Genomic DNA, 19,483 nt, shown 5'->3' with positions numbered 1-19,483 from the left:
TTGTCGATCATTTGTATAAATTTGATCCTATTTTCGCAATGGACTTAATATTAAAACGATAAATAAATGTATGTCATGAACATCCTAATTAATTATAGTGGGTGAAGTAAACAAATCGAAAACAAATTAAGAATACGAACCTTCTCCTTTTTACGCAAACGATGAATACAACAACATCACGGAATTTAAGTTTAAGCTTAATGTGCAAAATTTAACACGAACGATCTAGTTCATGCAATACTAGTAAAAGATGTTGAATAACAAATAAGAATTATGGATCACAACACTATATGCTACATAGAAAATGCAATAGCTTCAACATAGATTATTCAACCAATATTGCGATTATTGTAAATATTCATGAATTTATAATATACTAATACCCATAAGACGATTTACAAGTTACTAATCGTTAATTAAAACAAATACTTGATACAAACTTGAATGGAATTTCTAAAATGTTGGGTATAATAACGCGTAAATAATGTGACTTCAATCTCAGTATGATTTTATGAGAGAAGACACATTGTCAGGTAAGAGTTGTGGTATTAATTAATATTACTGGCATGTACCCAAATAATATATAAGCAGGTCATACGTGTAGGACATAGAGGCCAATAATGCTTAATGACCATTATGTCAAACATGTATTAAATGTTGAACTTCATCCTTGTGTTCAATGACATGATGTAGAGATGGTAACCTGTTTAGGAAATCGTAAAATAACGTTCAATGACATGATGTAGAGATGGTAACCTGCTAAGAAATCGCGGGATAACGTTAACTGTAATTGTACGGTGTGGAGTATAGAAACACGCGCACCTTAATACCGTTTTATATTATTGAATTTCGTGAGTTAGTTATCCAGATTAAGTGATGTTTTTTTAGCTGCTCATTCGTTACTGACGAAAATGAATGGTTATACATATTTATTCAGACAAACAGTTTTGAATATGTTGATGTTGATGATTTTTGTACATGTAGCACAGTTATTTGTAAGTTATTTAAAAGTAGACCAAGATATTAAATATATCCTATCATGTTTTGAAACTTAAGTTTATGCTATAAAAAAAGATAAGCATTTACCGGCTATAAACGTCACTCTGTTATCTTCATAGAATCATTCTTGACCATAAAGTTTTTTCTGACGATCTCCTTTTTGTATGTCTGGTCGCGTTGCGTATCTTATTTCCAGGCGCCTGATGAATGTCTGGAATTGACATGTGTTTATATTTAATTTGATTGTTTTTAATGTCACACAATAATTATCCTTGTGTAATTTAATGTAGAACTGTTAACTTTAGTAAGCAATTAAGTCAAACTTCGCATGCAGGTACCTCCAATCACCACACCTTTTCTTGTAGAGTATTCACCTAAGCTGAAAGAATTGTAGAAATAAATAATGGTTTTCAAGGGATATGTAAGAAGGAGTTCGAAACTTACTAAAGTGCACTGTTTGTGAATTTGTGTACTGCTACTTTTTTGTTTGGTGTAGACCGATTTATCAAAAGGTGTCTACTGTTGTATCTCATCTTTAAATATTAGAATAATTTAATAGCAAAACTCAATTATTTCCCTGTCGGCTGTTTGAGAAAAAAATGTCATAACCGATTGACCGTAACTAAAACCTGTATACCCGTGACTCAAGATTATTTATTTAGAGAGTTAACGGCATTGCATAGCTCAATTAAAAGGCATACTGTAACCTTTATTACCTTAACTGCGAACTTCATTTGAATAACCAACGAGATGTTGTTACGTAACAATTCATCATACCATTCGGAACGCATGTTGCGCTCAAGAGATAATTAAACCAAAAATACAATCGATGTATAAGTACAATTAGACGAACGCCCACTTACGACTAATGTCACGAAATAATGAAGAGGACAATAGTATTTTATTGTAAATTTATGATGTTATTAGACATGTTTTACATAATTACTGTTCGAGAGCTTTCGATGTTGTTGGAATATTATTTTTTTTATAGAATGTAATTATTGTTCTGATTTATTTTAAACACATACTAAAATAAGTGAAATAAAACAGCCTGAATTAAACTTATATACTAACTATTGTTAACCAGTATGCCAATTACCAATATGATATTTTTCCGCACATCAACGCAAATATATAGAACTATAAATAATCTAATTGCAGCGACAAAACTTAATTTGAACTAAATGTTATAGCAGGAAACGAGTCATACAAGAATATATCACAATCTGGGACTGTTCAATGATAACCGCTATCGTACGTAGTCTCAAATCAACCTGTTTGTGGCTAAATTGGTGCCAGTGCATTCAATGCGGCGCTATCAATGCATACTTTATCATACTTTGATCAATGCTAATAATGTGCCGACTGCTAGTTGACGCGATCGTGATTTGGGAAATGATAATCCGGTGTTTCAACAAGCGAAAATGCCGTCATTTATCATAATCGATTGTATTTGGTGTCTTAGAATAACCGATCTCTCTTAGAGCAAATCAGTTTAAGCAAATTTTGATAATAACAATGACACAACAAGTATGTTTTCGACGGCGCTGCGGACTTTTTAGATATGATATTACGTAGGCGTTATGTTACCGTTACTAAAGACTACATACGGATGATGTAATTGAATCGTACAATCTTTTATATCACTTCCTCAGCTATTAATAGTAAACAGTAAATTAAGAATAGAAACATCACATGTGATCGTCTTAAACATCACTAGTTTTCCGACATATAACACGGAACAGAATTAAACAAAATTGAGAATTGAATGAGACGTGCATTTATTGAAGTACGATAAACCATTGAGAGATTATATTACATAAAACCACATTGATGAGCTGTTTACGTTTTACTTATCGTTGAATTTCGTTATGGACTGCGTTGTGTTGAACTGTTTGTGTCCTATCCAGTGTTGACCTGTGTATTATTTACATATTGTTAAGCTGTGTATGCCTTACATATTTTTTAGCTGTTTATTTGTTACATATTGCTGAGATGTTTATTTCCTACATATTGATGAGCTGTTAATGGCTTACATATTATTTAGCACTTCGTATTTTAAAGAATAGTTTACGTCCTATGTTTTATGCGCCACACACGAAAGCAGTTGATGTCATAAGCATAATACAGTAAAATATTTCCTACACATTAACGATAGGTTTATGTCCAACATATTTGTGAGCAGTGTTATAATTATTATAAAGCAGTTAAGAGAGAAGTTACTGAAGAGAAGGGTTGTTCTTACCATAAAGAGCATGTCATACCCTTCAACGAAATCAGGCGCATACGAAGGAGCGTTAATAAATGATCAAATTGAATAAGACATTTTTTGCAATATTTACATATCGTTTTTCTTAATTGATATTGCGCTACAATATTTTTATTTGTTGAGCACATTGTTTTTTAAGCAAACATTTTAACCGTTTTTTTATTAGTTTCGAGAAGAATTGGCTATTAATGATCTCTTATTATCTCCGCAGTGCATATCATTTGATTCCCGAATTTCAAAATAGCAATATTGAACATATTACTCCCACAAAAAAAAGTAATTTAGCCGATTGACGTCATCGTTGTTTATAGGATCCATTTAAGTTGCGGGCTTGTTATTTACTCATGACCAAAATAACACTGCAATTCCTTATTGTTCTCTCGATACAAGCTAATTATATTTTTAGCATAGTGGGCGAAACAGATATAACGCTTACATATTTCGTTTTAATAGCTATGATTTCATTTTCCTAACGAACGAACGAATAAGTGAAGTTCTGTGTGAACTAGCAGACAGACATACACACTTGTATGTTTTCGCGTTTTTTTATACATTATGTATGAACGTATGCATATGACCCCTTTACTTATTAGCACACCAAGCGAAATAATAAACTAGACAAATGTAATTATCTAAAAAGTAATGCAACTTGTCTAGTGTGCATATCATCTTCGTCAAGGAAAGCAAGATATTACTATTTTCCCAAAATATTTTTATAAACACGTGCATGCATGCATGAACATGTATAAGTTAAACTATTATAGCTGTCATTTTATACTGAAAATAATACTAATATATTTTAAACGACATTCTCCATTTCGCGCTCTTTTGTCTTTGGCATCTGCCGAATGTATATTTTTGTATACAGTCTTTTTGCTCGTCCTCATATATTTCTTCATTATTGGACAGTTTTTTACACTTCAATAGCAACACTGCGTTTTCGTATTGCACGTTAGACCACTGACCGAATTCACACAAGGTCTAACATTATGGTGTGCACGGTTTCAAAATAACGGCATACAGTTTTCTTTAAACTGAATGAACTTGGCATGACTAATTTCAACAATCGGAGTGTGTGCTTCGTTTTGTATTCATATTGTTCGTTTGAAAGAAGTATTTATAGTGTATGTTCAAAATTGTTAAATTTAATCGCACAGTAGTTCCACAATATTTGAACAATACATATAACATTTTGGTTGTTAAGTATATTATTTAGGAACAACGGCATGTGTTTTGAAAACATTGTATCAAATGATATTACAAACAAGTGATAACATATTTATCGGCCATATATAATAATATCTTTGACATTAAGTATAATGTTTTGATTGATTGTCCGTTTTTCAAATATTAAATCCATTTGTATAATTTAAGTTGTATTGATGTAATAACGCTTTTTATCGAAGATGCTCAAGTATTTCCGCTATCTGAAATTTTTAGCGTTAAGAAAAAGGTACAACGTCTCATTTTTGTAATAGATACGGGATGACACATTCCCAGGAGGTAATTTTTTTCCAAAGTTAAGCAATATCAAATTCGCAAGTAAAACCCCAGACAAGCATGATCGACAGAGACAGTATGGCAAAATGATAACTTAACATTATTTAATTGTGTTATTACGAGTTAAAATACATGAAACATATTTCTTTTAACTAAATATGTTTATTACATGCAGCTCACTGTGTAAAAAGACAAACCTGCATTGAAACAACTCTTCACAAACTATTTAATTCGCAATCATGATTTTAGAGTGATATTGCATTTTATCGCGTATTAGTGATTAAGAAAAAAGTGCACACATTATTTAAACTCAAGCAAACGCATACCCACTAGTCTTCGTGGTGTGGATGCACAAACGTTACTCTCCGTATGTTGAACACAATGTCTTCCACATGTTTTAAGCCCAATTACGAAGTCAAGTAAAAAAGTGCAATAAAAACTTCAATTCAACTGCTCATATCACATTTACAAAAAGACAATCCTTAAACTAAGTCTAGTGTGGCTTGAAAAGATTGTATCGTCAATAATATATCATGACTCAGGTTATTAACTTTAAAAAATGTATTTTAACGAACTATATTCTAAATATCACATGTTTTTCCTTTTGTGATTTGAATTCAATATCTGAACGAATCATTTTATTAATTATAATACGACAATAATAAAAAATATGCAACAACGCCCAGTATACCTATATACGTGAGCATCTGTGCTTCTCCTTATTGCTAGTCAATGTCCGCAGGCAATTTTACTTTTCTTATGATATTTAATTTCATTATCATTATCAGTCTACAGATTTGCATAGTCGTATTAGAAAGCATCATATGTCGTGTGTCTTAGAAAACATGTTATGACTTGCTCATGATAGTTATAATCTACATATGTATACGCGGAGTAAAACTTTTGTATTTTTCAATTCTTTATTTCGTACATATGGCCTCCGGCCCATATACAACATATAAGCATCATAATATACAATGGTTAGTCAAGGATTGAACATATTCGAAATAAGGAGAGCTTATAAAACGACAATGCATTCTCAATGAATTAAAATAGAGTAAATATGGAGTATCCACACCGCATGTCTATAATGTGAGTCGTCCGATATGGATTGTCCATATTTTGCATGTATATTATGACAGGATATATAATTCCAATAAGCACCAAGTCTACACAGTTTCTCATTACTAGAAGCACATAATAAGCAAACAATGCAAAGTATATATAAGCAATGATGATGAGTTACTCTAAACCCTTAATGAACTCATCTCGTTGCATGAAAGCATAGTATACATATATACATATATACATTGCTAAGTTACGGATTGTTGCCATATCTGTAGAGCAAAGTAAATTTATAAAATTGAAGCAGTGTTTGTGTTGTACATAGTAATGGGGAATATATTTTTGACGAATACTTTCATACAAGGGACAAATCAGAACACAGTGGTATGCCTCTTCAACGACGATTTCACAGAAATCACATGTTCTTTTTTCTCTACCAATATTTTAATGTCTACCTTTCTCTATCATTAGGCTATGAGACGAACTTCTAAACATAGCTAGAGCTTTTCTAAACTTAGCAACGTCTATAACACCAATGTATAATTCCCTAGAAAATACTTGTTTGAAGTCCATATAAACGGTTAGTTTGGCGTTGTTAGCAACATTGCCCCTCCAAGTTTGAGTATACTGGTCTTTTAATCTATTTAAAAACATACACAAAAAGTGTTTATTGTTTAAAACACCTTGATTTTCCTAGACATAGCCAAAGTCGCTTGAGTATAAGACATGTTTAATGTCTGTAACCCAGTTGCATTGGCCGATATAATCATAATATCTTAGCATATTGTAACACATCCTAACATATCTTGAATCAGGCAATGAAAGTATTCTTAGCCAATAAGCTATGCATAAGTATAGTATTATATGATAAAATCCCTTTGCTATTGTGCTCTTTTTCCAATCTTATTTCGTAATTTGCATTATACAGAGCTGCAAGGTTAAGCCAGTGTTAATACTGCCAGTACATACCACGGCTCTCGTATTGAGATAAATGATGACAATATAACAAAAACGCGAATCAGTTCGACTACTTATCACCATCATTCAAATAAAATATTTGAAGACGGACCATTTTATTAGTTGTGTCTGACATTTGATTTGCTTCTTTATCATTCCATTTGCACATTGGTATATTTGGAAAGATTTTCGATTTAGTTATCAGCTGTATTTCACTAATTAATTTCCTTCTTCATGCAACACTCCAATGATGAATACAGCAGTTATATCATTGTGGTGATATGTTACACGTATTCGCAACACATTAATGCCTTTATTGTGTAACCATGTTTATATGATAACTATATTGTTCTATTCAATGTCAAATCTAGAGAATAATTACACTTACTAAAGAAAAATCCCAGGAAAATTATTCAGAATCCGCCATATTTGATATTAATTAGTATTTTAGTCGTTTACAATAACTACACCAATTAGGCTAGTAAGAACATGCCTTAATTCTTACAGTTACTTTTTACTCCCCTGCATGCTGTCAAAACATATTGTGGCTATTTTATAATTTGAATGTACGCCGTTTGTTTCCTCTCGTCTGTTGTATGAACTAGAAGGAATATGATTCTGCACTATCAATTCAATGCATTATTGATTAAAGTATGCGTTGTTACATTTAACAATCACAGCACATTACTGCATTACTCTTTTCAGAAAACCCCTCTTAATTTATAGGACCAATTGTACTACTTAAAGGAAATTTCTCCGCTTTATCACATAAAACGATGTGTTTATGATACAGAAAAGGTTAATGCATGTGTTGATTGTTGGCCTATCTATGTATTATAACTTGACTGCGTTTGTTTAAATATTATTGTGTTTTCGTTGCGTGTGATGGAAACATATGCATAATATATAACCGAAACTAAGATGTTTGCTAATGTAAATGTTTAGATGTATGTGATAATTAGTTGAGAGTTCATCGTTTCATTTGCCGGCCTGCGTTGCTATTTATGACAGATTTCAATAACTTTTGTCTGCATGTCATCAATATAAGACTTCTCGGGAAAATGTATCGTCATTTCGAGATCTACAGAAACATAACATAATATATGATATTCTTTATTATACTCTATTTTACAAATGATCACACAAAGTGTATTTTGATTTGAGTTGTTCTTAAAAACTTAGATTTTAATGTCAACGTTTACGTCAAAAAAGATTGAAATGTAGGTAGATTGTTCGCAGTCTTAGAGACCGTGCTATTGGTGTCGAACGTTTAATAAATGTTTTAGTTCAAGACAAAAAACATATTTATGCATCTTATTCAGATGCAAGTCAATCATAGTATTTACAGTTCCACTTATTAACAATGTTTGTAGCCTCAAAGTTATCGATAGATACGCGTTGCAAAATACTCATTAAGAACTAAATCTGCCATTCACTGTATGTCTTACATATGCGTAGCTTCTAAACAGCTAGGACTAAATGACTGTATAGTTAATGCATAAGCATCATAATGCCTGTCATTGTTTATTGACGTATATTTAACGGTAAGTAATATATACTCTTTTGTAACGAGTGCTTTTTTATAAACATGTATTGATAGATTCATACGAACATCAGTGACACATGGTTGGATCCTTAACAATAATACAGATGTCCTAAACAACTTAAAAGTAAACAATGTTTGATTTTCATCAACATCAGTACTGTAATGTTCTAAATGGTAATACCCGTTAGGACATCATTTTTGTTAACATCACTACGGTCTGTAGGTAATACCCGTGAGGACAATATTTTGCGTACATCAGTACCGTCTTGTTGTATAGGTAATACCCGTGTGGAGAATATTTTTTCTTAAACTTCAGAACCGTTTTGTTGTTAAGGTAATACCCGTAAAGATAATATTTTTATTAACATCACTTCCATGAGGCTCTATAATAAATACTCCCGGGAACAAACTAATTTACTTTAATATCGCAGGATAGAGTTTAAACTCGAATACATTTTACTGGTAAGATAACATTTATTTAAGGTAAATGTAAAACATAACAATGCTACACTTACAAAAATATATGAATGATGAAGATGTCTTACTCATATTTCTATAGCCAGCATTTGTTTAGCGTATGAAGCATATGTGGTGTGAGAATTACAGAGAAAGCACCTATGTTTTAATTCGTGTGGATATGAATGTGTAGCAATTTCAAAATAAATGAGCGTATTAATGTGGTATATTTGCTTCAAATATTGATACCAACATTGATGGTGTATATTCGGTGTCAAAAACGAATCGTTTCAAGTACATTATTTTAGTCTCAATTCAAGTAGCAATTATTTGGATGATAAAGAGGCGAATTCAAACCGTTTACGCGTGAAATGTGAACTGTGTAAATTTGCATCGTTGAGTAATAAACTCAGTAGACTGAATGTTTAGACTGTAAAATAGCGTAGGTAAAAGACGCTACTGGTGTTTCAACACATTTATATTAGGAAATTTGCCAATAAATAGGGGACATCAAATAAGCAACCCAAATTTATGTATTTGGTGTGATGCAAAATAAGACATGTATATTTCTTGTGAAATATGTGGCAACAAATTGGACCATTTTGTCTAGGCAATCTGCTAAAAAGTTCTTGTAAGTCACTGGTAACATGTTGTTTATGCATCCACTTTATTAGGGAAACAACATACAGATTTGCCTGTCCGTGATGCCGTCCTTTCGTCCGTCATACTTGTATGTACCTCGCTTAACTCAAATTAACTCAAAAAGTATTGGTTCTAGAGTAAAGAAACATTGCAACCATATCAACCAGAATGAGAACTTACTCACATCTATACATCGGGGATCGTATTTACGACATAACACGAGTTATATCCCCTTTAAAGTGAGACTCAATTTTTTAAAACGTTTGTCATTCACAACTCGAAAGTCGTACTTTGAGGTCAACATATGACAAAGCGACTAATGAAAACACATGCGACAGTTTGCAACGATAAGCGGCAATATAGGACAACCCTCGATTTTCGACTTTTCCTGGTTAATTTAAACGCGACAATTCAAGCAAAAAAGTTCGACTGTCGCGTGGCGTCGTAAGGTACAGCTTGTTATTTAAAATTGTCGTGTATCTTGTCGTCCGTCTTCCACAAAGGCCGAGAAGGGAAACACAATTTGGCACTAACCTGAGTTCGTACAAACGGTTTTCATTCGCAAATCTGTGTCTATTGTCCGAATATGAATGTCAAACTTACAAGTCAATTGTCAATTGGGGCCACAATTAAGATTTTCAATATTTAAGTTAATTACAAAATTAATAAAGCATGCATCTTTCTAAAAATGTTTTAGCGCCGTCAGAAAGCTCGATTGCTAAACCTTAACACCTTTAGATCATCAGCAACTAAAACATTTATAACCTGTTGAAAACTATTCAGTATTTTAATTTGTTTAATCATTATTTAGTATATAATTCGTAGTATTCGTTGACACGATTGGGAAAAATGGTCTTCACCGTAACTTCCCATGTTTATGATACTTGGAAATTTACATTTGACATAAATTTAAACATGTACATATACAGGTTCAACCGTTGTGGTCTGACAATTCTCGATTCAAAGACTATACCGCTATTAATACTATTTTAATGAAGCCCACTGAGCATTTTAATTAGCAGGCTTTAAAGGTATATCCTTTTTCCATAGAGATTTACCAACAATATATCTGAGCGGCTAAAATTAATTCCACATACGCTATACATATTTTATATACTAGGCTTGTTTAAATACAGACATATTAAATCTCGTGAAATATTATAAGGATTTGTAGGCATTTCACGACTAACAATCAATACTCTATAGAGTAATTCAATTCCAGTGCTAATGTGTCGCTAGGCTTTATCTATAAAGTCTAAATTAGTTACATTTTTTCGGAAAGATGTAATAAAATTCCTATCCGTTAAAGGCTAATACAACGTGTAGTTAGTTCTCAGAATGGTAATGTTATCTTTTGCTTACTTTGTCGTAAAGTATGTGAGAATATAACATTGTATACCAAGCCTGCAGTGACGTACTAACACATCGTGGTTACAATTGTTCTGTTATATTTGCAACGTGTTCAAAACAGCTATCATGCGCAAAATAAAAAATATTTTTTTTTTACTTTATAGACATCATTTGATATTTTTGGCGTTTGTTGTTACGAGTATAATTAGCAACATAAATGCCAAAACGAGAACGTTATTGTTAAAATAAAAAAATCAGGTCAGTGGTTAGTACATACATGTGTTTTGCGCAATAACGTTAACGTCCAAGTGTTTTGAAGATTTGTTAGACCACGTGGAATAAACGAATATGTACTGTATTCAACACGCATTCTATGACATATATTGTATTCAATGTATTCAACGTATATAAACAACAATAATCCAACTTAGTATGTTCTGTTTTATCTTCGTTTAACAACTGCAGACATGCGTACCTTTTAAAATGCATACACGCTCAACACAATCACATAATTAGATCGTGTACATGTATTTGGAAATCTAAACAGTCATGAGCTAATGTGAATATTTAAACAATAATAAGTTTGTTACAAGAACAATCTGAGTTTTACTTTTAAGAAACCCTTAACTTTAATGCATCCGTCCAAAAGTTTGCATGCAAATGAATTTATATCACTTGTTTGAAAATTACGAATAAATAAATATACATAATTTTGATTCAAGCCTCGGCAACATGAAACGTGTTGTTTCTTGTTATTCATGCATTCGGCTTTTATAAGATAATTAAAAATCATGAAAACGAGTCAAATCTTAAAACAAGTTTTAATTACAATAGAATTTTCAATTTACATAATATGCTTGTAGGAATCAATTGCATTAAATGTACATTAAAGAAACGAAAAGTTGACAACATGTTTCTTTAAATATTGTACGAGTTAAACAAAACTACGCTGAATGATATCTTGCAAAAAGGTGGAAATATTGAAATCGAAAACCACCTGGTAAAGCCCGTGTGTTCGTTCTGCTGGTTTACTGGATAAACAAGCTTTTCATGGAAAATATTATGGTGTAACTGAACGTAATTGTTAAATCCGAAATAAAGTACTGCTCGTTGAATATGTGGATAGCCATGATGACTTTATCAGGCGTCAACACACACTACGGCTGTCAGTTGTACAACTCTATCCCTGTAAATCTTGACATTGCTATTAAGACTCTTCGGCTTTATGTTTCTTATTAAACGTGAATTAAAAAAACATGTCTTAATTGCCAATGCAAATGATTTACATATCATATACTTATAAGCGAAATCGCTGCTGTGTCGGCTTTATTAACTCACATAAAAAAGGGCACCTCTAAAAGAGGTTCCATACATCCAAATATAATAACGTTCTTCATAACGTGCGGTAGATACATACACTTTATTCCCTGCTGTTACTTTTAACTCGGCAGCGTTACCACCGGACAAAGCAGCTACGCCGGAAGCATATGCGTCTGCTCGCATATTTCCATTCACGTTCAAATAGACATGTGCCACACGATTTGTTTCACGTTAAATTCACTTCAACGTTGATCATAAAGACGTATACGCTACTCACAGGGACGGTGAAAATACCTGTGCTGGGGTTGTAGTGGCCTCCGTCATTGTACACGACGTCATCAAATGTGATGACAGTACTTTTTGTATAATGATCGCTCTTTTTACCGAGGCGGGCATTGACACCAGTAAATGTTCCTAAATGAAGAAGAAAATGATATCATTGTAATTTCACAACAGGTTACGTTACAATGGATTTTAACTACTTTGACATTATGGCCGGGAATAACATTTATTGTGTTTATTAGATACAAATAACACAGTGAATTTAGAAATAATATAATTTTCATGAAATTACAGCACATCAAACGGCGATTTGAGTGAAGTCAAAATAAATAAATTTACTTTTTCTTACTTGTAATACTTTGAAGCCGTGATATCTGCCCTAGTGTTGTATCGACTTGTGTTTCGATAGTCCTCGTCTTCGACTTTAAATCCCTTTGCGTATCCTCAATAGCGAAAACCCGAGACTGGAGGTTGTCAAAGTTACTCTGCTTAGACGAAACTTTCTGTTCAACTGTCCCTATCACAGCTCTGATTTTGTCCGTGGCCCCTTTTATCTCCAACTGCGTCTTTTCAAGAGTACTAATCTGTGCCTAAATGTATGTTATGTTATAAACCGTAACTGACATGTCCTGTTCTAAATTAAATGTCCTAACTCGCGTTTTGTTTAGTTTAATATCGATACCATCTACCCTTTTTAAGACTTCATCTTGATTCTTCTTAATAGCTCCAGTCTGTAATAGGAGTTTGGCTGTTTCATTAAAAGCAGGCTTTATTTCTTGCGCCGCATCAGATATTCGAACTTGCATTTCATTAGCAGCAGTCATAACGAAGTATATATGAGACTGTGCGGTCTCCTGCATCTTTCGGACAAAGTCAAATCGTGACTGAGATGTAGCCTTCTCCTGCTCAAGACCGCGTCTGAACAGGCTCATGCGTCTCCCAATTTCCGCCGTTGCAATACCTATCACTTGGCTGTCCATATCATCGAGTTTCTTCTCAAAAATGCTCAACTGCTGGCTACATTTAGCTACATCACTGAGTCTCTGTTCAAAGGTTGCCAACTGCTGATTCGTCGCGGTTACCGTTTCCATGAGGTCGCTAATCTGTCTTGACATTGAATGTTCCTTTGACTTCACATCAAACACGATATTATCTAACCTTGAAGACAACAGGTTGTATACCTTGCCCCATGTTAGTTCGCACTGTCCACTATTGGCCAGAAATATGATTGACCAAAGGATATAAACCAGCTGAGGCATATTTTTCGCCCGTTTAATCAATCTATTTTAAAGATTAATGTTCACGACTAGTGTAGTAAGTATCTGTTTAACGAGTTAACATTCCTGCAATACGCTCATATTATGAAGAGGTTGGTGGTTACAAAACGGAAATAACTTGTAAAAATGAACGTTCTTTTCAAGTACCAATTTTGTCTAGTGCTTATGATGCTTAGACGCTTGGGATCATATACAACATGTGCTCCACAAAAATCTAGTTTCGTGTTTAGGAATATAAATATAGAACTGCACACTGTGTTTTCTCTTGAAAACAAACTTGGGCAATTTACACATTTTTCCCCATTGTGTGGCAAAATATATTTACTATGGAATGTTAAGATTTGTTTTAAGAGTTTTCACTTGGTGACTTTGATTCTACATATGCTATCTTCAAACACTCCTGGAAAGAAAAGAAAACAACACGTATCTGTATTAAAACTCGTCCGATGTTAATAATCGAAACAATTATTAATCCGAACGCAAAATCATTAACATTCCATGACTGTGTAAATACCTTGAGTAACTGACAACAATTAATAGCATTTAAAATTTATGAAATACCAACACAAAGGTAACAATAGAAAGACAAAAGGAGCTTAACATTCTCAAGATCAAATTTAGAAAATAATTACCATCAATAAGTATTTTAACAAATGTTTGGTGCATCGAACGCAAAAAAAACAAACAAATGTTTTATTTTAGACCTTTTTTTAAATAAGGGCGAATTCAATCCAGTCTAGCTATGTAATTGCAAAGCAACTAATTGCTATGTTTTGATAATTATAAGCAACACGTATACAAATATTAAATGTGTCCATTCGTTTACAACTTTTTTTCTATAAATATATCGTATGTCTGAGTGTAAATAAAGCTCCGAATGTGCGTTACCATGGCATCGCATAAAACGAGAATTAAGGATGTTCGATCGTTTCCACTTTACGGTAATTGATTCTCTATATCGTGAAAAATAAAAACATTTATATATTTTCACGGTTTCAAAAGATTAGGTTGGACTAAACGAATGAAAATTCTAGTTTTACTGTTTTGATTATGCGCCTATAAATTTTCGGCATTTACATATTTTCGAGATTTTCTGCAATGAAACCAAGCGTTCGATTGCTTGACGTCACTTCGTGATTGACATCAATGAAACGCTTGCTTACGCTGTAGATGTTATTTTCTGTGCAAATACAAGCGTCTATTGATGACGATTTTTCTATCGGATCGTCGGTAAGCGTGACCACATGTGACAACATCGATGCCAGTTGGAAAATTAGTAGACGTGTCGTTGAACTCGACACATTGGCCGAATCGCTTTCAGCATGCAGTTCTTGCCAAGAGCCCATGAATTTACTTAACACAGTAGGAAGCAGGGATTTCGGACAGGCATGTGTTTTGGAAATACAGTGTAGCAATTGTGGTGCAATAAATAATGTGGCTACTGGACGGAAACATGACAGAGTTTATGACATGAACACAAAGCTTGCATTGGGTAAGGCATTTTTTGTCTGTTTGGTACATTGGTGCATTATATCATGATTTAATGTCTAAATAACTGATACTTTTGAATACATTTAGATGGTTATCTCAAAGTACATGTAATTCCTGTGTAGTCTACATGCATACATTTTTTTATATTATACTTGCTATATTTTTACTTCATATTTTGTCTGATTAATCATTTACTGCCAGTAAACACAATTACAATAGAATGTGAATGGTTCATTGGTTGCCCTTAGTTAAACATTTATATTTTAAAGTGACATTAGTTTATTTTCTTCCTGGAGCCCTATTTATTAATACCGGTAATAAAAATGAAATTTTGCAAGTTTACAAAACATAAATATTCTCAATTCGTCAAATACGCATTGGTGTTGAAAATAAAGGGCTTAAATTAATTATTATTTGTGGTTATGTAGATCTCTAGGTCTTATAAAATTATGTAACTTTTGTTAATTATTGACATTATTTCATATTATTTTATTCCGCATAAGCATATTCTAGGATTGTGGATTGTAAACTGTTCTGTCATTTACTGCAATCTGTTTCAGGTAAAAAATAAACTGGGTGTTTCACCTGGGACTTTCACATCGAAACTGGCCCTTCCCCGTGATCTTCAGCACAAAAAAGAAAGGCTATAGCTGTTGCTCGTGCAGCAAAACAGCGACGCATAAGACTCAAAACTAGAACGGTATTTTTAATTATGGGCATTTTATGTTTAAAACAAAGTAATCTTCATGTGTATGCCCCAAATTGGCGACTTAGTTTTCACACTGTCCGTGGGTCGGTCGGTCAGTCCGTCATACTTTTCGTGCCTGCTCTCTAATTCAAGTAGTTTTCATCCGATCTTCACCAACCTTGGTCACATGCTGTGTCTAGACCAAGTTCGAACATGGCCATGTGAAATCCTGGGTTTCTTACAAATGTATGGATTATTTTTTATATTGTTACAAATTTGGAGTTTGTGGCATCCGTGTCGTGTGGACACATTTCTTGTTTGAGATTGTTTCAATAGATCCATCAATTATATATGCAAAGTAGTAGGAACATTTAAAAGCATATGCATTGCTAATTTGTAAATTGATAATTGTAAAAGCATTAATGTGCTGTGTAATCATTTCTTTAAATAAAAATCGGAGATAACCCATGAAGGTGCAAGCACATTTTCCAATTTGAAATTCTGTTTTCCTGTTCAGGCATTCAAAGGACAGTGCAAAAAGTACGAGCGGGACCAACATACAGTTCAAACATAGAGGACCAAGATGTTGAAGTTACAACTTTACCCCCACCTGTACCCAAGCCTGGTCCAGCAGGGCTAGACACTACTGGGAAGGAATTTGTTTTCTTTGATTTGGAAACAAGAGGGTTAGGTAAAGTTTATTTTTAACATATTCCTTATTCACAGTGTTGCACATACAGAAGTTTATCTTGGTCCAAAAATATTAAAAAATATACATATTTACTTACATGTGTAACATAATTCAACCTGCTACTGCTGCGTAACTAAATGTGAGATATCGTGTGAATTGTTGGTCAACCTAGCATATGATTGAATTGCAACAAGAGTTATGTTCAGACTAATTTTTCATTTTGCTTTCATATAATAAATCATTCTTAATCTTTATTGATAAAATGATAGTAAATACCACTTAGATGATGCAATGTTACATTACCACAACTGGCTATAGTATAGTATTGTGCATCATTTAAGAATTTAAACAGTCTTCTCTTCGCTTCTTCAGATTTATAAATAAATAAATAAGATGCCAAAAACTTACTTTGATATATCCATGAATTGAAGAAAAGAGCGTTTCAATTTTCATAATAACAGTTATTATGCCCCCCTCGGAAGAGAGGGTTAATATTGTTTTGCTGGATAATGGTCTGTCGGTAGATCATTTAGTTTCCGATCAATAATTTGTTAACTTTCACACGGATTGGCTTTTTACTTTCCATGTGCATATGGATTAGACAGTATATAACACCTATTTAAATTATGGTCACTTGGTCAAAGGTCAAGGTCACAATAAGTGTGAAATTGTTTTCCGATCAATAACCCTTCAACTGAAAAACTCTCTTAAACCACAATGCATAGAGAATGGATGTGAAGGAACCTCTTCTATGATTGTTCAAATTAAGCTTCAAAATAAGTCCTGTCCTGGGGAGGGGGGGGACAATGTTTTTCCCTTTTATGTTTATTGTAAACACTGCAAAAGTATTTTAAGAAGTTTACATTGTACTTGGGCGAGCGACCCAAGGCTCTCTGATTAATGGAGCTAAAATGGATTTTTGTTTTGTTTTTTCAGAGCGTACTTCTCACATAATTCAGATAGCTGCAGTGCATTCAACTGGTCAGTTTTCAACATATGTGATGCCTGAGAAGAAGATGTCCTTGAAAGCGTCAGAAATAAGTGGAGTGACAGTTGTTGGCGACTCTATGCTTGTCAAGGGACAAACAGTTACAGCTGTCCCCATCAAATCTGCATTGACAAGTCTTATAACATTCTTACAGATATTATCACCAGTTATTTTAGTTGGGCATAATATAGAGTGTATTTGATTGTAAAGTGTTGCTCCATGCTGTCCATTCTTGTGGAAAAATGTTTGAGTTTCAGCAAAATATTTGTGGCTATTTAGATACTTAAAAATATTAAAGGAAATATTACCAAATATGAGATCATATAAGCAGGAACATTTAGTTAAAGACGTTATTGGTGAATTATACATAGCACATGGCGCTCTACAGGATGTTTTAGCTTTACAAAAGTTAGTGAACTCTGTTCCTCTTGACCAAAATACTGTAAACAAATATTCATTCAGCTATGACCGAGCATTATTAGCATACAATGTGTAACTAAATGTTGCTTCCAACATCAAATCCTTGCAAACCATGATTGATACAAAAGGTTATAAGTCAAGGTGTTAAAGGGAAAGTTGCAGGAAGTGGATTGCAACTTAAACATTTGAGTATTGAATCAAACACAAAGCGACTGAGTGGTTTGAGGAGCCCCCTGTCAGAGGTTACACACGGACAAATCAGAGTAACAAAATCAGAGAAAATAATATGTGCAATAGCGAGTTATTTGTTGCCTGACATCTAACCAATTGTAATTTGCATCTTGTATATAGATTAGCTATGAAATCTGATAGCAGCTACATACTTGTTTTTCCTACTCGATGACAAACATAGTAGTGATTATTATGTCAGTTGTATTTCTCATGTTTCACCTAAGTTGTAAGATATTTTTGGCAGTGCATTAAACCACAGATGGTGTGTAAAACATTATTTCCTCGCTTATTGTATTCTATGTTGTTTTAAGCTCCACTGGCCAAAGGCCAGCGGGCCAGCAGGGCTTATGTCATGATCATTTGTCCGTCGTGCGTGCGTGCGTTAACTTTTCCTTTAAACATCTTCTTCCCCTAAAGTACTGGTCAAATTCTGATGAAATTTCTTCAGGAATGTTTCTTGGGTGAACCTCTTTAAATTTTGTTCAAATTATGCCCCTGGGGTCAAATTTGATCCTGCCCCTGGGGTCACAAAATTGAACATATGCTTATATAGGGTCTATTTTGTGAAAACTTTACAAATATTCTCGTCCATAACCATTGGGCATAGGGCTACCAAATTTGGTATATAGTGGCATCTTATACTCCTCTACCAAGTTTGTTTAAATTATGCCCCTGGGGTCAAGTTTGATCCTGCCCCGAGGGTCACAAAATTGAACATATGCTTATATAAGGCCTTTTTTGAAAACTTTAAAAATCTTCTTGTTCATAACAGTATGTCATAGGGCTACCAAATTTGGTATGTAGTGACATGTTATACTTCTCTACCAAGTTTGTTCAAATGATGCCCCTTGAGTCAAATTTGAAACTGCCCCGGGGGTCACAAAACTGAACATATGCTTATAAAGTGCTTATTTTGTTGAAACTTTAAAATACTCTTGTCCATATCAATTGGGCATAGGGCTACCAAATTTGGTATGTAGTGACATCTAATAAACCTCTACCAAGTTTGTTCAAATAATGCCTCTGAGGTCAACTTTGACCCTGCCGCGGGGGGTCAGAAAATTTAAAAACGCTTATAAAGCGCCTATTTTGTGAAATCTTTAAAAAATCTTGTCGAAAACCATTCGTTATACGGCTACCAAATTTGGTATGCAGGAACATCTTATAGTCTTCTACTAAGTTTGTTCAAATTATGCCCTTTGGGTTAAATTTGACCCATACCCGCGGGTTACAAAATTGAACATTATATACGCTTATATCTTGCTTATTTTGTGAAAACTTTAAAATACTCTTGTCCTTAACTCTAGGACT

At 33.4% G+C, this 19,483-nt stretch overlaps 1 protein-coding gene across 1 annotated transcript; it reads left to right on the top strand.

Annotated features, from left to right (window-relative positions):
- The first annotated feature begins 15,007 nt into the window (after positions 1-15,007).
- Positions 15,008-17,723, top strand: LOC127848993 (uncharacterized). The gene is made up of 3 exons (XM_052381720.1): positions 15,008-15,155; positions 16,360-16,533; positions 17,470-17,723. The coding sequence occupies exons 1-3, from the start codon at positions 15,008-15,010 to the stop codon at positions 17,721-17,723; spliced, it is 576 nt and encodes a 191-aa protein (XP_052237680.1).
- The last annotated feature ends 1,760 nt before the right edge of the window (positions 17,724-19,483 follow it).

This window comes from Dreissena polymorpha, chromosome 10 (genome assembly GCF_020536995.1).
Source record: "Dreissena polymorpha isolate Duluth1 chromosome 10, UMN_Dpol_1.0, whole genome shotgun sequence".
NCBI classification, from domain to species: Eukaryota; Metazoa; Mollusca; class Bivalvia; order Myida; family Dreissenidae; genus Dreissena; species Dreissena polymorpha.
This window is presented reverse-complemented; position numbering and strand designations above follow the sequence as displayed.